Here is a 16,734-nt window from a genome sequence, read left to right as displayed (position 1 = left end):
TACATTAGAGATATATCAATCTCCAGATTTCTAAATGTCCAGGGTCTAAAATTTTTCCACTTATTTAACATTGACAAATAGATATAAAATGTTGTGGATTTCCTTACCTTTCATTTAAAAACCCTCATATTTATAAATCAGTGATGTTCATTTTCTTATTCATTATACATGTGTGTATATTTGTGTATAATCTGAGTATCATGCAATGAAGAAATACATATGTTTGCATATATACATTTTTATCATGTATATGCACACACACATAAAATATATTTATCAGTAAGATTAGGCCTAGAGAAGATCACTGGCAATAGACATTTCTCTTATGGCATTCACGGAGGAGGACTCAGTACACTACCCAGTGCATGTACACTGATTACTCCTCCAGAAATCTCTCACTTTAAGACCTTGACAACCAGGCAGATAAAATGAAAGACTTAAGTGGGGAGGCATATGGCAATACCAAGAGGTAAGGCACTTGATGAGTCTACACTTTGCCTAAAGATTTTCAAATATATTTATTGTTAAATGCAATGTCTACTTATCTACTTGTTGGATCCCACCTCAAAGCATTGAATTTGGTGCTCACCAACACCAGGACCCAAACAAACTGCTTTTCTCCAAGGCCTTAAAAGCTGTTATCTGTATGAGAAGATGTTCCTTGGATTCCATGATACAGTTTAAAGGCTAAATAATTAGCATCAGTTTCTAAGGGGGAAAACAGCATTGGAATTTATTAAACTTGACTTTATTTTGTTTAAAATATTTGAGAGCACTGTTCAGTTACTGGACTTGCCTACATATTCCATTATAGACGTATCATTTCAGATAGACACAGATGGTTTGCTAGTCTAGCAAAAATCTTATTTTAATGGTTCTGAATCTTTATTTCTTAGGCACACATAATGTATAAAGTTCATATCTACCACACAGGCCAATGGGTTTTTACAGATTACTGTTGTACCACAGATAAATAAAGTGTTGCCTTTCAAAATCCCCTGTGTGTCTGGTGTAAGTTCACCTCCTTTCTCATCTGCATAGAAAAGCCTATCCCTTTATCGGATGACAGGGTGAGTGTTTTAGACAAAAATGTTGAATTTAATGTTTATTTTAAGGCAAATCATTCATACTATTAAGTATACCACACGTAGTTACAAATTATTTTCCATACAATTTAAAATGAATCCTTACCCATAATCTGAAAGATCCAGAAAGTAAATGATCTAGGGTTAAGTAAATGACAAAATTACAAGCCAGCATGGAAAGAACAAAACAAACAAAAGCATCAGTAACAACAAAACCCATGTTACCCTAGGGATGACCAGCGCCTCCTTAATGAAAGAAGGCTGGTTGCCACTTTAGGCATTGTGAATACCTTTCTGCAATACAGCTTAACATTTTTACATTTGTTTCATGTTATGCAAAATTAAAACAACCCTAAATCTTCAGAGAAATTTGCAGAGAAACCAATAATTTAAAACTTAAATATTGAGGCACCAAGGTACCTGGGTGGCTAGTCAGTTAAACATCTGACTCTTGATTTCAGCTTAGGTCATGATCTCAGGATCATGAGATCAAGCCCAGCTTGGGTTCCGTGCTCAGTGGGGAATCTGCTTCTCTTCTTCACCCTCTCCCTTTGCCCCTCCCCCCTTCTCTTTCTAAAATAAATAAATAAAATAAATAAATAATAAATAAATAATAAATTTTAAATGTTAAGTAAATCTTAAATAATTTAAAACTTAAATGTAATTTAAAAGACTCTTAAAAAAATGATTCCTTGGAAATCACAGTTAAATGCATACTTCTTAGAAAGACCATAGAATATGCAACAATTGAAACTTTACATTCAGGAACTTGATTATATTTTTTTCTCCAGGCACAGAATCCATCCAAAAATATAAGCACATAGAATCTCATTTGTAAAATCATTAAAATGGCATGTTGTTAACTTTTACTTTTACTTTTATATAGAACTTCCAGGATATCAAGTCAAACAAGAGATCATTCTCCAATCCAAATACCTGGAGGACTCATGATTCATTAAGAGTCACGGATCATTAACAATCACTTTCTTTACAGGAAGGCTTTGAGCCTGTCAACAGAATATTCTATCTGCCATCAGTAAGGAAAATGTGAAGATGGATCTAATGATATTGGATCATTAAGTATAATAATGTAAGAAATAGTAATAATGGCATGATGTTAGATTTATTTTTTTCTTAAGAAAGTATTCAAGTAAAAATGTATGTGGTATCTTCTATGACACTCGTAGAAAATTAAAGTCTCCCTTGAAGGCAAAATGTGTTAACCCAAGTTACAGTCTGCATGATTTGTTTCATGATAAATTTGAATCTATATGATAGTAATTAGTTGCATCAAAATATGATATATTATAGTTAGCAGGGTTTATTTTTCCTGATCAATCTTATAAGTTCCCACTGACTTGCCAAAAGGAAAATGCTAATAAGAATATCCAGTATAATTTGTTATTTGTGTATTGTTATCCATTTTCAAATCATTAGCTACATCATTAGCATTGACTTTAAGTGACTTTAAGTTCCTAAGTATATTTGGCTAGATGATTAGTCTTAAATATCAGAAATGAGATCTTTGGTTTTTGCAATTTCAATACTGTTGAATTTAACTTTTTAAACTTGATGTCTTTATTTCATACCTATAAAAATGTAGAGCAACACATTACCTGAAAAACTCAATGTGCATTTTAATAATGACATACTTGTGAATTTAATTTTTTTCTATGCTAATTACTATGAACTTATGCAATAATAAACTAACACTCTAATTATTATATTCTGTATTGTTTCCATATGTTACTTTTGGCCTGATTTGACACCAGAGTACAACTGTGAATAGAAAATTGTGAAAAAGATGTTAGTTTAGTTTTTGATACGTATATGCTTTTCACCTAAAAATACATATGAAGTTTTTATTACCTACAGGGGCACAGGAACACATTCAATAAACTGAGCATGCTAATAAATAGTGATACATTTACATTTAAAGGTCAGATACTTCCTGTCTAGTCTCATATCTATGGCTGTTTACTATGTTTCAGATTAAATCGTCTATATTAAATTAAATTTGAAGTTACCATTTGGCTATGTTTACTCAAAGTAACTGAAAAAGCCATCCGTTATCTTTTAAAACAGGGAAGAATGATTTGGGGAGTCAGAAATCTCCCTCAAGAAGTTCTATATATTCCAGTGTCTGTTAGCTCCCTAAGTTACGTGAAGAGAATGTAGGCACTTCTATCTCCAAATCCCTGCTATTTAATATGGGCTTGCTAATGTCCAGGAAACACAGACTGTCTCTGGAAAACTGAGGAAAGAAGTCAGGCTGCATATTGTTTGTGTCGAGCAGGGAAGGGGAGAACAGAGTGTGAAACAGATGATGCCCTTTAAAAACAGAATCTTGTATCTTAGGCCAGCAAGAACAAATAGGCCTTTTGGGCAGAATTTCAGAAGCAGGAATGCACATGCAGCATTTAGAGAACTTTAAAGAATCAACTGTCCCTGGACAGGGAGTCTTTTTTTTTTTAAAGATTTTATTTATTTATTTGATACAGACACAGCGAGAGAGGGAACACAATCAGGGGGAGTGGGAGAGAGAGAAGCAGGCTTCCCGCTGAGCGGGGAGCCCGATGTGGGGCTCGATCCCAGGACCCTGGGACCATGACCTGAGCCGAAGGCAGACGCTTAACGACTGAGCCACCCAGGCGCCCCCCTGGACAGGGAGTCTAAATTGAGAAAATATGGGACATAAAACTGACAAACATTAGGGCTGAGACAAAAAAGTCCTTAACAATGTGGCTAAGGAGTCAAGATCCTATAAATGTGGGCCCCTTCAGGACATGGTCCCCATCCCACCCCCACCTTTCACTCTTCCTCATCCTGCCCTCTAGAAAGCCTTTCCCCATAGCCTTTCCCTGCTCTGGGGTTAGGAACTCCTGCTCAGTGTTTCCCCCATCTTAGACTAGTATACCTTACTATGATTTATTTTTAATTATTGTTTTTCTCAGTAAATTGTAAACATTCTATTTGAATCTGTTAGTTCATCTCTGATTTCCCTTCCTTAATACATGTTCAATAATAAAAACTGTTTAATGAATGAATTGCTTCATTTGGAAAGCTATAAAGTGCCATTAAATAATTTTAAATAGGGGAGTGACTTCCAATTTATGAACGAGAAGAGGCATGTAAGCAGAAATGTAAATGGCAGACTGAAGATGGCTAACCCTGATGTCCAGGAGTCTGCTAAACATGCACTGCAATGTGGAGCCAATAAATATTGAGGGCCTGCATTAATTCATGTGTTCAACACATATTTATTGAACATATACTATGTACCAGCCACTCTACTAGGCATTGGAGATAGAGTTCTGAACAGAGTCCTCGTGGAAATTTGGAAAATATACAAATAAAGACAGTACTTTATGAAAGTGATAGATGCTACTAAGAAATGATAGGCTGGAGTATCAGAGTGATGTAAAGTAACAGGAGAGAACAGCATGGACATAAATATTTCATAAATAGAATGGATAGGGATTTGAGATTAGATAATAACATTGTAAAGATCATGGCAGGAACAGAGACTGAGTAGGCTTCTGATCTGTGCCATTAGGTAAACCACGGCGCTACCTAAAAAACTGGCTCATATAGGGGGAGGATGAACTTGGAATGGGAAAAGACAGTCTGCCATTTATCTTCAGATCTGTTTCCACTTTTCTCCACCTTGTATTTACCCCAGGAGGCTGACCTGTATGAAACCCAGGTTCTCTTGTCCTCTGGCTTCCAGTTGGGTTCAGCCAATAGTGAGAAGATGGGGGGAGATATTCCCCTGATCCCTCCATGAGGGCCCACCTTGGGCTGGCTGTTTCCCTGGATAGAATACCACTGTTTCTGTCAGTGTGGCTTTTTCTACATGAATCTCTCCTTCTGGATTCCAGAAACATTTCCCTTTCCCTTCAGGACTAGCAGTATTAATGACTCAGCTGTTACTAGTCTTGAGTTCCTGAGTTACTAGATTACTCGTTGTGGTTTTCCTACAACTACCTACACCTATGTAAAGGCTCCCTAAATCAAACACTCTTACAGTCATCGAGTTTTAGATAACTTGGACTTTATACTAATTTGAGCATACTGTTTGTTTCCTTTTGGGTCCCCGACTAATGATCCTAGTAATTATTTCAGGTTTGGAACCATTGACAGCAACACCTGTGGGATAGCCATATGGACTTATCTAGTGGCCAACCAGAAAACATGGTTGTGGCACTGCTGAGTGAGATCTAAACTAGATCCGTTGAATTTAGAATTTTCCAAGATCTTCCTTATAGCTCTCCCTCCCTAGATGAGAAAGCAGGTTTACCACCAGAGGTTGCCTGTGATTTCTGGGGAAAAAAACACTGGGGGAAGGGTTGCCAGATCACAGACTTCTCAGAAGAATTTGAACATCGATAAAATTCCCTCCAGAGGGGTGCTTGGGTGGCTCAATCAGTTAAGCGTCTGCCTTCAGCTCAGGTCATGATCTCAGGGTCCTGGGATCAAGCCCAGCATCTGGCTCCCTGCTCAGCAGGGAGCCTGTTTCTCCCTCTGCCTCTCCCCCACCCAGGCTTGTGCTCTCTCTCATGCTCACTCTCTTTCTCAAATAAATAAATAAATAAAATCTTTATAAAAAAAGAAATTCCCTCCAGTTATAAGTTTTTGTTCCTCTAGCTTCTTCTGCATATTTACCCACAGCCTTTTTCTCCCTAGAATTGTTTGCATAAAGTCCCACAGGTGTTCCTTGGCAAGAGGAGTCAGCAGAGTGGTACCAGCTGAGACTCAGCACGATAACTCAGAAAGGCTTCTTGGGAAGGCATTTAAGGCAGAAGGAAAACAGGGACTTTGTTGTTACGCTAAAGGTGGGGCTCCCATCTATTCCTACTTTTGAATTCCCTATGGGACTTCTGAGAACATATTTTTGGGACTTATTGAAGCCTGCATCCCTTTTGTTGCCGTGTACGGTGAAATGAAGTTGAATAACTTAAAGAGTAAGTGGAAGGTTTCTTTTTACTTTTTTTAGAACCATCAAATTTGAGAGCTCTACAGCCGAAGAATAAAATCTAAGGAACTGATGGTCAAAATGTTGCCATCACTTCCTTAAAGGCATGCCAGGTTAGCGTGTGTATTTGGCACATTCCCACTGGTACTTTTACATGTCCTTGTCTACTCTTTCACAAGTTGCTCCTCAAAACTTTAAGATGAGTATCCGGCTGCAATCACTTACTGCACTCAGGTTTCTCCCTCAGTGCTGCTTTGAGACTTGAGTGTTCATTTAGACCACACTGATTGCATCCAGAAACTTAGGCTGGTAGAATGGGTGTTTCCAAAATTTTTCTGCACAGTCAAGTCAGTTTCAATAAATGTATCCTGTTTAATTAGGGATTTATAACACAGGTATCTATTATCTTGGTTGTACAAAGAAAAGGAAAATAGGCCTTTAAAACAGTGATTTAAAGTTTTAGTTAGGGAAGATTGTCAGATTTAATTTTAGATGAAGTCCTAAAACTTCATAAAACTGGAATTTCTCCATCTAGTGCATATAATTATGTTAATCTATTAATATGTCTATGAAATCTGTAACTATTCATTTTGAGTGTAATGGACTATTGGATATCTGCATGTAAGTTGAATTTATACCAGAGACAACAGGGACAATTAAGGTAAAATATTTTCTGAATCTTTTATGCCTAGGGAAAAACACAACTACAAACATAAAACAGCCATCTTTCAAGTAAAAATCTTCATTTGCAAGCCCGGAGTCTGCTTTGGTTGTATGTTTACAGTACTAATTAAGGAGTTTTTAATTTTTCGTTTAATGTAAATGTGTGTGCTCATGAAGTTATTTTGTTTTCTTAAAAATATTTGATTGCCTTTATGCAGTGGTTTAAAATCTTTAACATAAATATTAGTTTTATTTCCTCTGACAGAAATTCTTAAAAAGGCTTAAGGAGGATGTATTTCCATGATTCTTAAACTACTACTTTACATAAAATAATAGTGGAAAAAAGGAAGAATACATATGTATTTAAGATGGCTAAATAAACAAATACTTTGAGACCTTACTGAAATTTTCTATCCTGTTGCGTAATTGACTGGTTTTGCAGAAATATTTTTATAAGGTGAATATATTTTTACTGAATGCTTACATTTATTCTAGTCCTTTAATATTTTGAAACAAATGTAACTGTTGCTCTTCTGCCTGAAAATCCTAATTTAGTGAGTCACTGAAGGTAATGAGCCTCCTAAGAATAGCAAATGGTATTATTAGGGCAATGTAAACATAAAAGAAGTAGCTATAAATACAAAAGTAGAATAAGTCCTCTAGGAAGTATCCACAAACATCAAATATCTATGATGGACAAGTAACTTAATTTTGGTTTTGGCAGAAATATAAGTCCTTGAGATCTGGAACAGATATTCTTGGTGGGGACAGAAGCCCAATTACGGTGGAGTGAAGAGAAATAAGTGAGGAAACGTAAACAATGAATATTGGCAAGTGTTAGAGTTTTGCTTCTAAGGACAGCATTGCACACGGGATGGGTCTGTAGTTTCTGTTAATGTGAGGTCATCAACTGATAACTGAGAGAAGCAGATAGGAGAAGGAAGAGAGATTGTGAAATGGTTATTTTGGGGAATGGATAGTATATTTATTAGGGAAGTATTGTAGAAGCAACATTCCTAAGCTTATCTTGATTCAAATCCTTGTTGGCTCCTTGTTCTGTGATTTGGATCAAAATACTTAAATTCTGAGCTTTGGTTCCCTCAACTTTGAAATAAGGTTAATAGCATTTACCTTAAGTTTTTGAGAGCAATAAATTTTTAGTATGTTTATAAATCCATTGTAACTGCTTTGGCATATGGTAAGAAGTGTATGTGGGCTTTCTCCTATATAATTACTTGAATCACCTGGCATGATATTTGTGGTCATAAAATATATACGTCAAAGTTGGGGTTTTTTGTTTTGTTTTGTTGTTTGTTTTGTTTTTGCCATCAACTAACCAGGTGTAAAGAGCTGAATTTTGCCACAGTTGAATTTTTGCAGGTAAGTTCAATGGAGGGAAGAAGGGAGAGAGGGATTGAATTAAAAATTAGTTGAGTCACTTTGGCAATGATTAGGAAGACGGCAAACAGGTCAACAGGGTCAAGGCTTTGTGGTCTCAGTAGAGATCAGGGATTGTTGGATGGGAATTCTGGTACGCGGGAGGTAGAAAAATGGGACCTGAATCAATTCCACAAGTTATAGTTAACAGGACTGTGAGGGTGGTAGACTGATTTGAAGGGGACACTGAGGAAAAGGTATTAAAAAAGAGGCTAATAAGGAGTAAAGGTCAGGTGTTGAGTAGTTAACACATGACTGAAAGGATGTTGGTATCACCAAGGAATAGCAATGGAGGGGAAAACAAACAAAAACAAAAATGGTGAGCCAGGCACTGGAATTCATGAGAGAGAGGGAATTAAGAGAATAGTAAATGACCAAAACAACAAAAAAAAAAAATCAGTATGCTGCCTAAAAGAATCAGGTGATGGGTAACTAAATTTGATGATAATCTCTTCAAAGATTCGGGGTATTTTGAAGCAGCAATAAGGAGAAACATTTTGGAAGCAGAGAGGGAATGAACAAGAATGTAAAATCAAACCTCTGGGTCCAGAAAGAAGTGAGTTATGGCAGGAAACTGCCTAAAACTGGGAAGATAGAGTTCATAGGCAATAGTCACATAAACTAAACTAAACTCAGTCCTCCTCATGGAAGCTTGGAAGTTTCGTTAAACACAGCTTTCTGGGCCCCATCTCTCAGTTTCTATTTAATTGGGGTGAGCTGAGAATTTACATTCCTAACAGGTTCCCAGGTAATGCTGCCACTTCTGGTCTGAAGATCACCCTGATCTAGTGGCTCTCAACCCTCTATACTTCTCACCTGGGAAGCTTTTAGACTTACTAAATGCCCATGCTCCATCCTTCTGGATTTAATTGATGTGACATAGTCTAGAGCATTAGTACAAATCTTCTGCGATGATTCTAATATCCAGCTCATGAGTTAAAATCATTGAATGAGAGCAAGGAGAAAGTAACATGAAGAGGTCAAAGATACAAGATGAGTTGTTTGATGACCAACTGTGAGTTCCTGAAGCCCAGTGCAAGGATATGGAAGGGCAGGAAGGAATGAAAAATGGGATTCTACTAGAAAATGAACAGAGTGAAGGAATAAGCACAAAATGGATGGTCTGGGCAGCTGGGACTTAAATAGCATTTGAGACAGTCCTGAGTTTGTCCTGGAAATCACTGAGCACAAAGAGAATGAAGAGCATGTAGTGATGTCATGCAAGTTTGAAATGTTGTGGCTATCAGCAAAACTCAGGGTGACTACTCTTGCACCTAGCTGGAGAGATTATTAGATATAAAATGTTCTTCCCCAGTGTTGAGAAAAGTTATCAAAGAAACAGGAGGAACAGGCAGTGTCCCAGCCCCTGAAAACTGTGACCTTGTATGTGTTGAGCAATTACTGGTTTGATTTATTATTCCTAGCACTAAGAGGGAATCTAGAAAATAGAAAGGGATAAACAGTGCTCTGATTCCCTGCTGCCCTATGGTTGGGATAAAATGAATTTGTTTACTTGAAAACAGGCAATTGAAAGACAAGGTATTTATAGGCTTCACTAAGCATTTCTAAAATCTGTGAGTACAGGGGAAAAACTTGTTTCTTTGATCTGGTGATAAGTACTTCTATACACAAGAAATGTTAAAGTTTTAGTTAAAATAGAAACATCTTATTTCCACAATCTCTTGTTGACGCTAATGTAGTAGCCCTTTCTTTTCTCATATACATGCTTGTCCCCCCAACTGTCCATGTTACTCCCTACCTCTCCATCTATTACTTAAAATGTCTAAATGGATTCTCATAGCTTTTAGACTACAGAGTAAATTTCTTAACCCAGCCCTAAAGCAATAATTTCTACAACTTTGTGATGGAAAGGATAGTCCCCAGAGCAAGACTTCCGGGTGTGGAAACTCCTCATTCCATACCAATTAACTCAGTGAGTTTAGGAAAGTTACTTAAACTCTCCATGCCTCCATTGCTTTGGGTAAATATCCAGAAGTGGAATTATTTGGTCCTACGGTAGTTCTAATTTTAATTTTTTGAGGAACCTCCATATGGTTTTCCCCTGTGGCTGCACCGATTTATATTCATAGTGCATGAGTGTTCCCTTTGCTCCACATCCTCTCCAACATTTATTTGCCTTTTGATGCTAGTCATTCTGACTGGTGTGATATGATCTCCTTGTAGATTTGATTTATGTTTGCCTGAGCACTAGTGATGTTCAGCATCTTTTCATGTGTTTGTTGGCCATCTGTGTGTTTTCTCTGGAAAAATGTTTCTTCAGCTCTTCTGCCGATTTTTTGTTTCTGGGGAGCAGAGCTGAGTAAGTTTTTCACATATTATAGATATTAACCCCTTAGGGGATATATCATTTGCAAACACCTTCTCCCATTCAGTAGGTTGCCTTAAGGTTTTGTGCATGATTTCCTTCAGTGTCTCAAAGCTTTGCAGTTTGATGTACTCCCAGTTGTTTATTTTCACTTTTGTTACCCTTGCCTTGGAAGATCTATGCACAAAAATACTGCTAAGGCTGTTGATGTCCAAGACATTACTGCTAATGTTTTCCTAAAGGACTTTTATGGTTTCAGCTCTTAAATTTAGGTCTTTAATCCATTTTGAGTTTGTTTGTGGAAGATGTAAGAAAGGGGTCTATTTTCATTCTTTGGCATATAACTGTCCAGTTTTCACGACACCATTTATTGAAAAGACTCCCTTTTCTCCATTGTATATTCTAGTCTTCCTTCTTGAGATTAATTGATCTTATAAGCATGGGTTAATTTTTGGGTACTCTATTCTGTTCCACCAAACTGTGTGTCTATTTTTGTGCTGGTACCATACTGTTTAGATTATCATAGATTGGTAGTATAGCCTGAAATCAAGAATTGTGATATCTCCAGGGTTGTTTTTAACATTGCTTTGAGTCCTCAGGGTCTTTCGTGGTTCCATACAAATTTTAGGATTATTCATTTTAGTTATGTAAAAAATACTACTGGTATTTTGATAAGGATTGTGTTGACTCTCTCAATTGTTGTGGGTAGTATGGACATTTTTCCAATACATGAGAATGATCTCTTTCCATTTATTGATGTCACCTTCAGTCTATTTCATCAATGTCTTAGAGTTTTCAGATTACAGATCCTTCACCTTTTTGGTTAAATTTATTCCTTGATATGTTACTCTTTTTGATGTGATTGTAAATGGGATTATTTTCTTAATTTCGCTTTCTAATAGTTTATTAGTGTTTAAAAATGCAACAGATTTCTGTATATTGGCTGCTGTATCCTTTATTAATAGCTTCTAATAGAGTCTCTAGGTTTTTCTATATATATTATCATCTGCAAATAGTGACAGTTTTACTTTACCAATTTGGATGCAGTTTATTTCTGTGTCCAATTGCTGAGGTAGGACTTCTGGTACTATGTTGAATAAGATTGGTAAGAGTAGGCATCCTTGCATTGTTTCTGATAGAAAAATTTAAACTTTTCACCATTGAGTGTATTAGCTGTGGGTTTGTCCTTTATGGCCTTATTATGTTGAGATATGTTCCCTTATACCCATTTTGAGGGTTTTTATCATGAATAGATGTCAGATTTTGTCAAATGCTTTTTCTGCATCTATTGAGAAAATGATATGGTTTTTCACTCTCCTTTTATTAATGTGGTGTATCATGTTGATTGATTTGTAGATGTTGATCTAACGTGCATCCTCAGCATAAATCCCACTTGATTGTGGTGAATGATCCTTTTAATGTGTTGTTGAATGTGGTTTGCTAATACTTTGTTGAGGATTTTTTATCTGTGTTAATCAGTGATATTGGCCTGTAATTGGGTGTTTGTGTGTCTTTATCTGGTTTTGGTTTGGTATTCGGTTAATGCTGGCCTTGTAAAATGAATTTGGAAACTTTCCTTCCTCTTTGATTTTTTTTTCTTTTTTTGAATAGTTTGAGGAGGATAGATATTAACTCTTCTTTAAATGCTGAAAAATTCAGCTGTGAAGCTGCCTGGTCCTGGACTTTCATTTTTATGCGAGTTTGGTGTTTACTGAATCAATTTTGTGACTACTAATCTGTTCTGATTTTCTTCTGATTCAGTCTTGGAAAATTGTATGTTTCTAGGAATTTATTTCTTAAAGGTTGTCCAATTTCTTAGCATATAATTTTTTTGTAGTTTTTTTATATTCCTTTGTATGTCTTTGGTGTCAGTTGTGATTTCTCCTCTTTCCGTTTTGAGTACTCTTTTCTCTTGAAGTCTGGCTAAAGGTTTATCAGTGTTCTTTGTTTTCAAAGAACCAGATAATCGTTTCATCGATTCTTTTTTTCCTAATATTTTCTTTTTTTCATCTGTTTCTGCACAATCTTTATTTCCTTCCTTCTGACTTTGGACTGTTTGTGTTCTTCTAGCTCCTTTGGGTATAAGGTTTGGTTGTTTGATATTTTTTCTTTCTTGAGGTAGGCCTGTATCATTATAAACTTCCTCTTAGCACTGCTTTTGCTGTAGTAAAGATTTCTTAACTGTTTCCATCTTTGCCTCCAGGTATTTTGTTAATTTCCTCTTTGGTTTCTTCATTGACCCGTGGTTGGTTAAAACCTATTATTTAGCCTCCACATGTTTGTGGGTTGTTTTTTTTTTTTTTTTTTCCAGTTTTCTGTTTATAGTTGATTGCTAGTTTCATGTGGTCAGAAAAGATGCTTGATATGATAAGTTTAATCTTCCTATTGAGACTTATTTTGTGACTTAACATGTAATCTATCTTGGAGAATGTTCCATATGTACTTGAACAGTGTGCATTTTGTTTTTGGATGGACTGTTCTGTATATATCTTTTAAGTTCATCTGATATGTCATTCAAAGCTGCTATACTTCTCTAATTTCTGTCTGGATGATCTACCCATTGATGTAAACGGGGTGTTAAAGCCCCTACTATTGTATTACTTAATATCTCCCTCTATGTCAATATTTGCTTTACATACTTAGGTGCTGTTAAGTTGGGTAAACAGATATTTAAAATTGTTATATACTTTTTTTGGATGGATCCTTTCATCATTATGTAATGGTCGTCTTCTTTGACTCTTGTTACAGTCTTCGTTTTAAAGTCTGTTTTGTCTGATACGGGTATTACTAACCTGGCTTTTTTTTTTTTTTTCTTCATTTTCATTTGCATAGAATATTTTGTTCCCATCCCTTCAATTTCAGTCCATATATGTATTTAGTCTGAAGGGATTCTCTTATAGGCAGCATATAGATGGGTCTTTTTTTTTTTTTTTAATTCTGTTCCATTCTGTCACCCTATGTTTTTTAATTGAGCACTTAGACCATTTACATTTAATTATTGATCATTATGTACTTATTGCCATTTTGTTGTTGTCAGGTTGTTTTTGTAGTTCTGTCCTTTCTCCTTCTCTCGCTCTCTTCCCTTGTGATTTGATGGTTTTCTTTAGTGTTATGCTTGGATTCCTGTCTCCAGTTTTGATGGATCTATTATAGACTTTTGGTGGTTACCGTAAGGTTCATATATAATATCCAATGTATAGCCGTCTATATTAAGTTGATGGTCACTTAAAATTGAACACATTCTAAAAACTACATTTTTTACCCTCCTCTGTATTTTATGTATATGATGTCATATCTTACAATTTATTTTGTCTCTCAACTAATTTTTTGTAGATAAAATTGATTTTACTACTTGTCTTTTAACTTTCATACCCACTTTATAAATGATCTACTACCTGTACTGTATGCTTGTTTTTACCAGTGAAATTTTCTCTTGTCATAATTTTCTTAATTCAAGTTATGGCCTTTTCTTTTCACTTTAGTTGTCCTTAGTATTTCTTAAAAGACCAGCTTAGTGGTGATAAACTCCTTTAACTTTCATTTGGGAAATTCTTTATCTCTCCTTATATTTTGAAGGATAACCTTGCCAAGTAGAGTACTCCTGGTTATGTTTTTTGTTTTGTTTTTGTCTTTTTCCTTTTTAGCGCTTGGAATATATTGTGTCACTTTCTTCTGGCCTGCAAAGTTTCTGCTGAAAAGCTACCTGATAGCCTTATGGAGTTTCCTCGTATATAACTGTTTGCTTTTCTTTTGTTGTTTTTTGTGTGAACTTAATTGGGTCCATCTTGTTCAGCTCTGTGTGCTTTCTGTACCTGGTGCCTGTTTGTTACCCCAGAGTAAGGAATTTTTCAGCTATTTCTTAAACAAGTTTTCTGTCCCTTTAGGTCTCTCTTCTCATTTTTGGGACTCCTATAACACAAATGTTTGCGTGTTTGATGTTGTCACAGAGGTCCCTGAAACTGTCCTCATTTTTTTTTTTCTTTTTGTTATTGAGCTTGGGTGCTTTCTACTATCCTGTCTTCCATATCACTAATCCATTCTTCAATTTCTAATCTGCTGTTGATTCCCTATAGTGTATCTTTCATTTCAGATAGTGTATTCTTCAGCTTTGGTTCTTTTTCATATTTTCTATCTCTATGTTGAAGTTCTCACTGAGTTCATCCCTCTCTTTTCTCAAGATCAGTGAGCATCTTTAGGACTATTATTTTAGACTCTATCAAGTGGATTGCTGGTCTCCATTTCATTTAGCTTTTTTTCTGGTGTTTTGTTCTTTTGTTGGATCATATTCCTTTCTCTCCTAATGTTTGATTCTGTGTTTGTTACTATGTGTTAGTTCAGCTACATCTCCTTGTCTTGAAAGTAGTGGTCTTATATAGAAGGCATCATGTGGGGCCTAGTAATGCAATCCCCCTTGGTCACTGGGGCCGGGTGCTCCAATGGTAGCACCTTCATGGGCTGCATGCTCCCTCTTGTGATGAGGCTGTGACTGCTATGGGTGCTCTAGTAGGAGGGGCTGGCCTTTGCGGGTGGGCTGGTCAGTGGGGCTAGCTCGCTGTCCCTCCTTCAGTGGGCAGGAATAGCCATGGGGGGCAGTGGTGGTACTGGTCCTAGTGGTTGCTGTTTGCCACGTGTGGTGGGGCAGTAGTAGCTCTAGGGCATGCTGGCCTCCACTGAGCTTACCTGCTGGGTGTGGCAGAATGGGAACTGCTTTAGAGGGTCACTTTCTGGCACGTGAGTTGGGCAGAGTGGGTCCTCAGTGGGACACCTGGACTGGGAAGGTAAAGTAATACTACCGACATAGATGGTGGTCAGAACTGGTTGCCATAAGTGTCAGGTTAGGTAGGCTAAAAGAGAGGAAGAAAAATAGTACCTGACAGCATCTCTATTCCCAGAGAAAGCTCTTGAAGATCCCTGACCCTTTGGTATACATTTCAAAATTGTCAATGAATCTTCATAGATACCTCAAGCACTTTTCAAACTGCTGCTTCCTTGTTGGGTCTGAGGCCAAGTGATCTATCACACTGCCCTTTAAGAACTTGGTTTCCTGCAGCCTTCTGGCTTTCCTAGAGCCAAGTCCCACTGATTTTTTTCAAAGCCATAGGTTAATGGTTTACTGTCCCAGTGAAGGTCCTCACAGTGCTAGTCCCTGATTTAGGGCTTGATTGACTTGATTCTCAGGGAGTGCCTCAATGCCTGTGATACGCTGGTGTGGCAGTGACCCACAAGTGGGAGAGGTTTAGTTCCCTATTGTACCTCTTTTCCTCATACTCCTTGATGTGGCTTTGTGGCTTTTTCTTTATGCCTTTTAGCTTTTGAAAGTCTGCTCTGCCAATCTTAAGTCATTTTTACAGTGAGTTAGATTACATGTAGTTGTTTCTTCAGTGTGTCCATGGAGATGAGCTCAGGATCCTACTCCATCATCTTCCTCTATCTGAAAGTCTTAATAATACTGCATTTTATATGCACTTGAAAGTTTCTAGTAGAGTAGTTAAATGTTTGCACTACAAAAAAAGTAATTATGCAAGATGATGCATAGCATAGCATAATTAACTAATCCTACAATGACAATTTCTCAATAAGGAAGTGTATCAAATCATCACATTGTATACCTTAAATGTATACAATGTTTAGTTACATCTGGATAAAGCTGGGGGGAAAAGAATCTTGATTTCCAATCATATCCAAAAATATACTCTATGTGTTCAAGTCTTTGAATTATTTAGTAGGAAAGAAGAGATAACTATTAAATAATTTCTCTATTTGTATAAATATTCAGAAAATTGGTAGATAACCAGATTTTGGTTATGGCTCCTCCAAACATAGGGACTAAGCATTAAGGTATGGGAACATTATTAATCTGACTGCTTCATGTGAAGCACATTTGGACAGGCAGCCTTCTTATTTGAAGGCTGCACCAGTTCTGGCTCCCTAGAAAGGGTCTCAGCCTCCTTGCATTCCTCTGAGGAGCAAAATCGTCCTCTACTCTCTTTGCTCATTGTTGTATTATGCAGTGTTTTGTTGGCATTAACTCGAAATCCCTCCTTCAGTCATGGCTTCCTTCCTGCTAGAGTTCCAGTGACATGTCGGTTTGGCAGTATAATTAATGCATGCCTTTGCTGAGAGAAAAGCAGTAGAACTCTTATACTGACATTTCCCACAAACTTATATGGATGTTAACACTGTCATTTCTGCCCTCATACCAAGCTCATGGTGTGTTCCACTATGGATGGGGTGGGACAATGACTGGG

General features: G+C 36.7%; 1 protein-coding gene across 1 annotated transcript in view; it reads left to right on the top strand.

Moving 5' to 3' along the window:
• GFRAL (GDNF family receptor alpha like) overlaps positions 1–2,044 on the top strand; it is a 64,592-nt gene extending 62,548 nt beyond the window's left edge. Inside the window, exon 9 of the mRNA XM_036120580.1 lies at positions 1,972–2,044. Within this exon, the coding sequence (XP_035976473.1) occupies positions 1,972–2,044 (73 nt within the window). The remainder of the gene's footprint in view (positions 1–1,971) is intronic.
• Positions 2,045–16,734: the final 14,690 nt, after the last annotated feature.

The sequence above is a fragment of the Halichoerus grypus genome, chromosome 9 (assembly GCF_964656455.1).
Source record: "Halichoerus grypus chromosome 9, mHalGry1.hap1.1, whole genome shotgun sequence".
Lineage (NCBI taxonomy): Eukaryota > Metazoa > Chordata > Mammalia > Carnivora > Phocidae > Halichoerus > Halichoerus grypus.
Note: the sequence above shows the minus strand (reverse complement) of the source record. Positions and strands in the feature narration are given on the sequence as shown.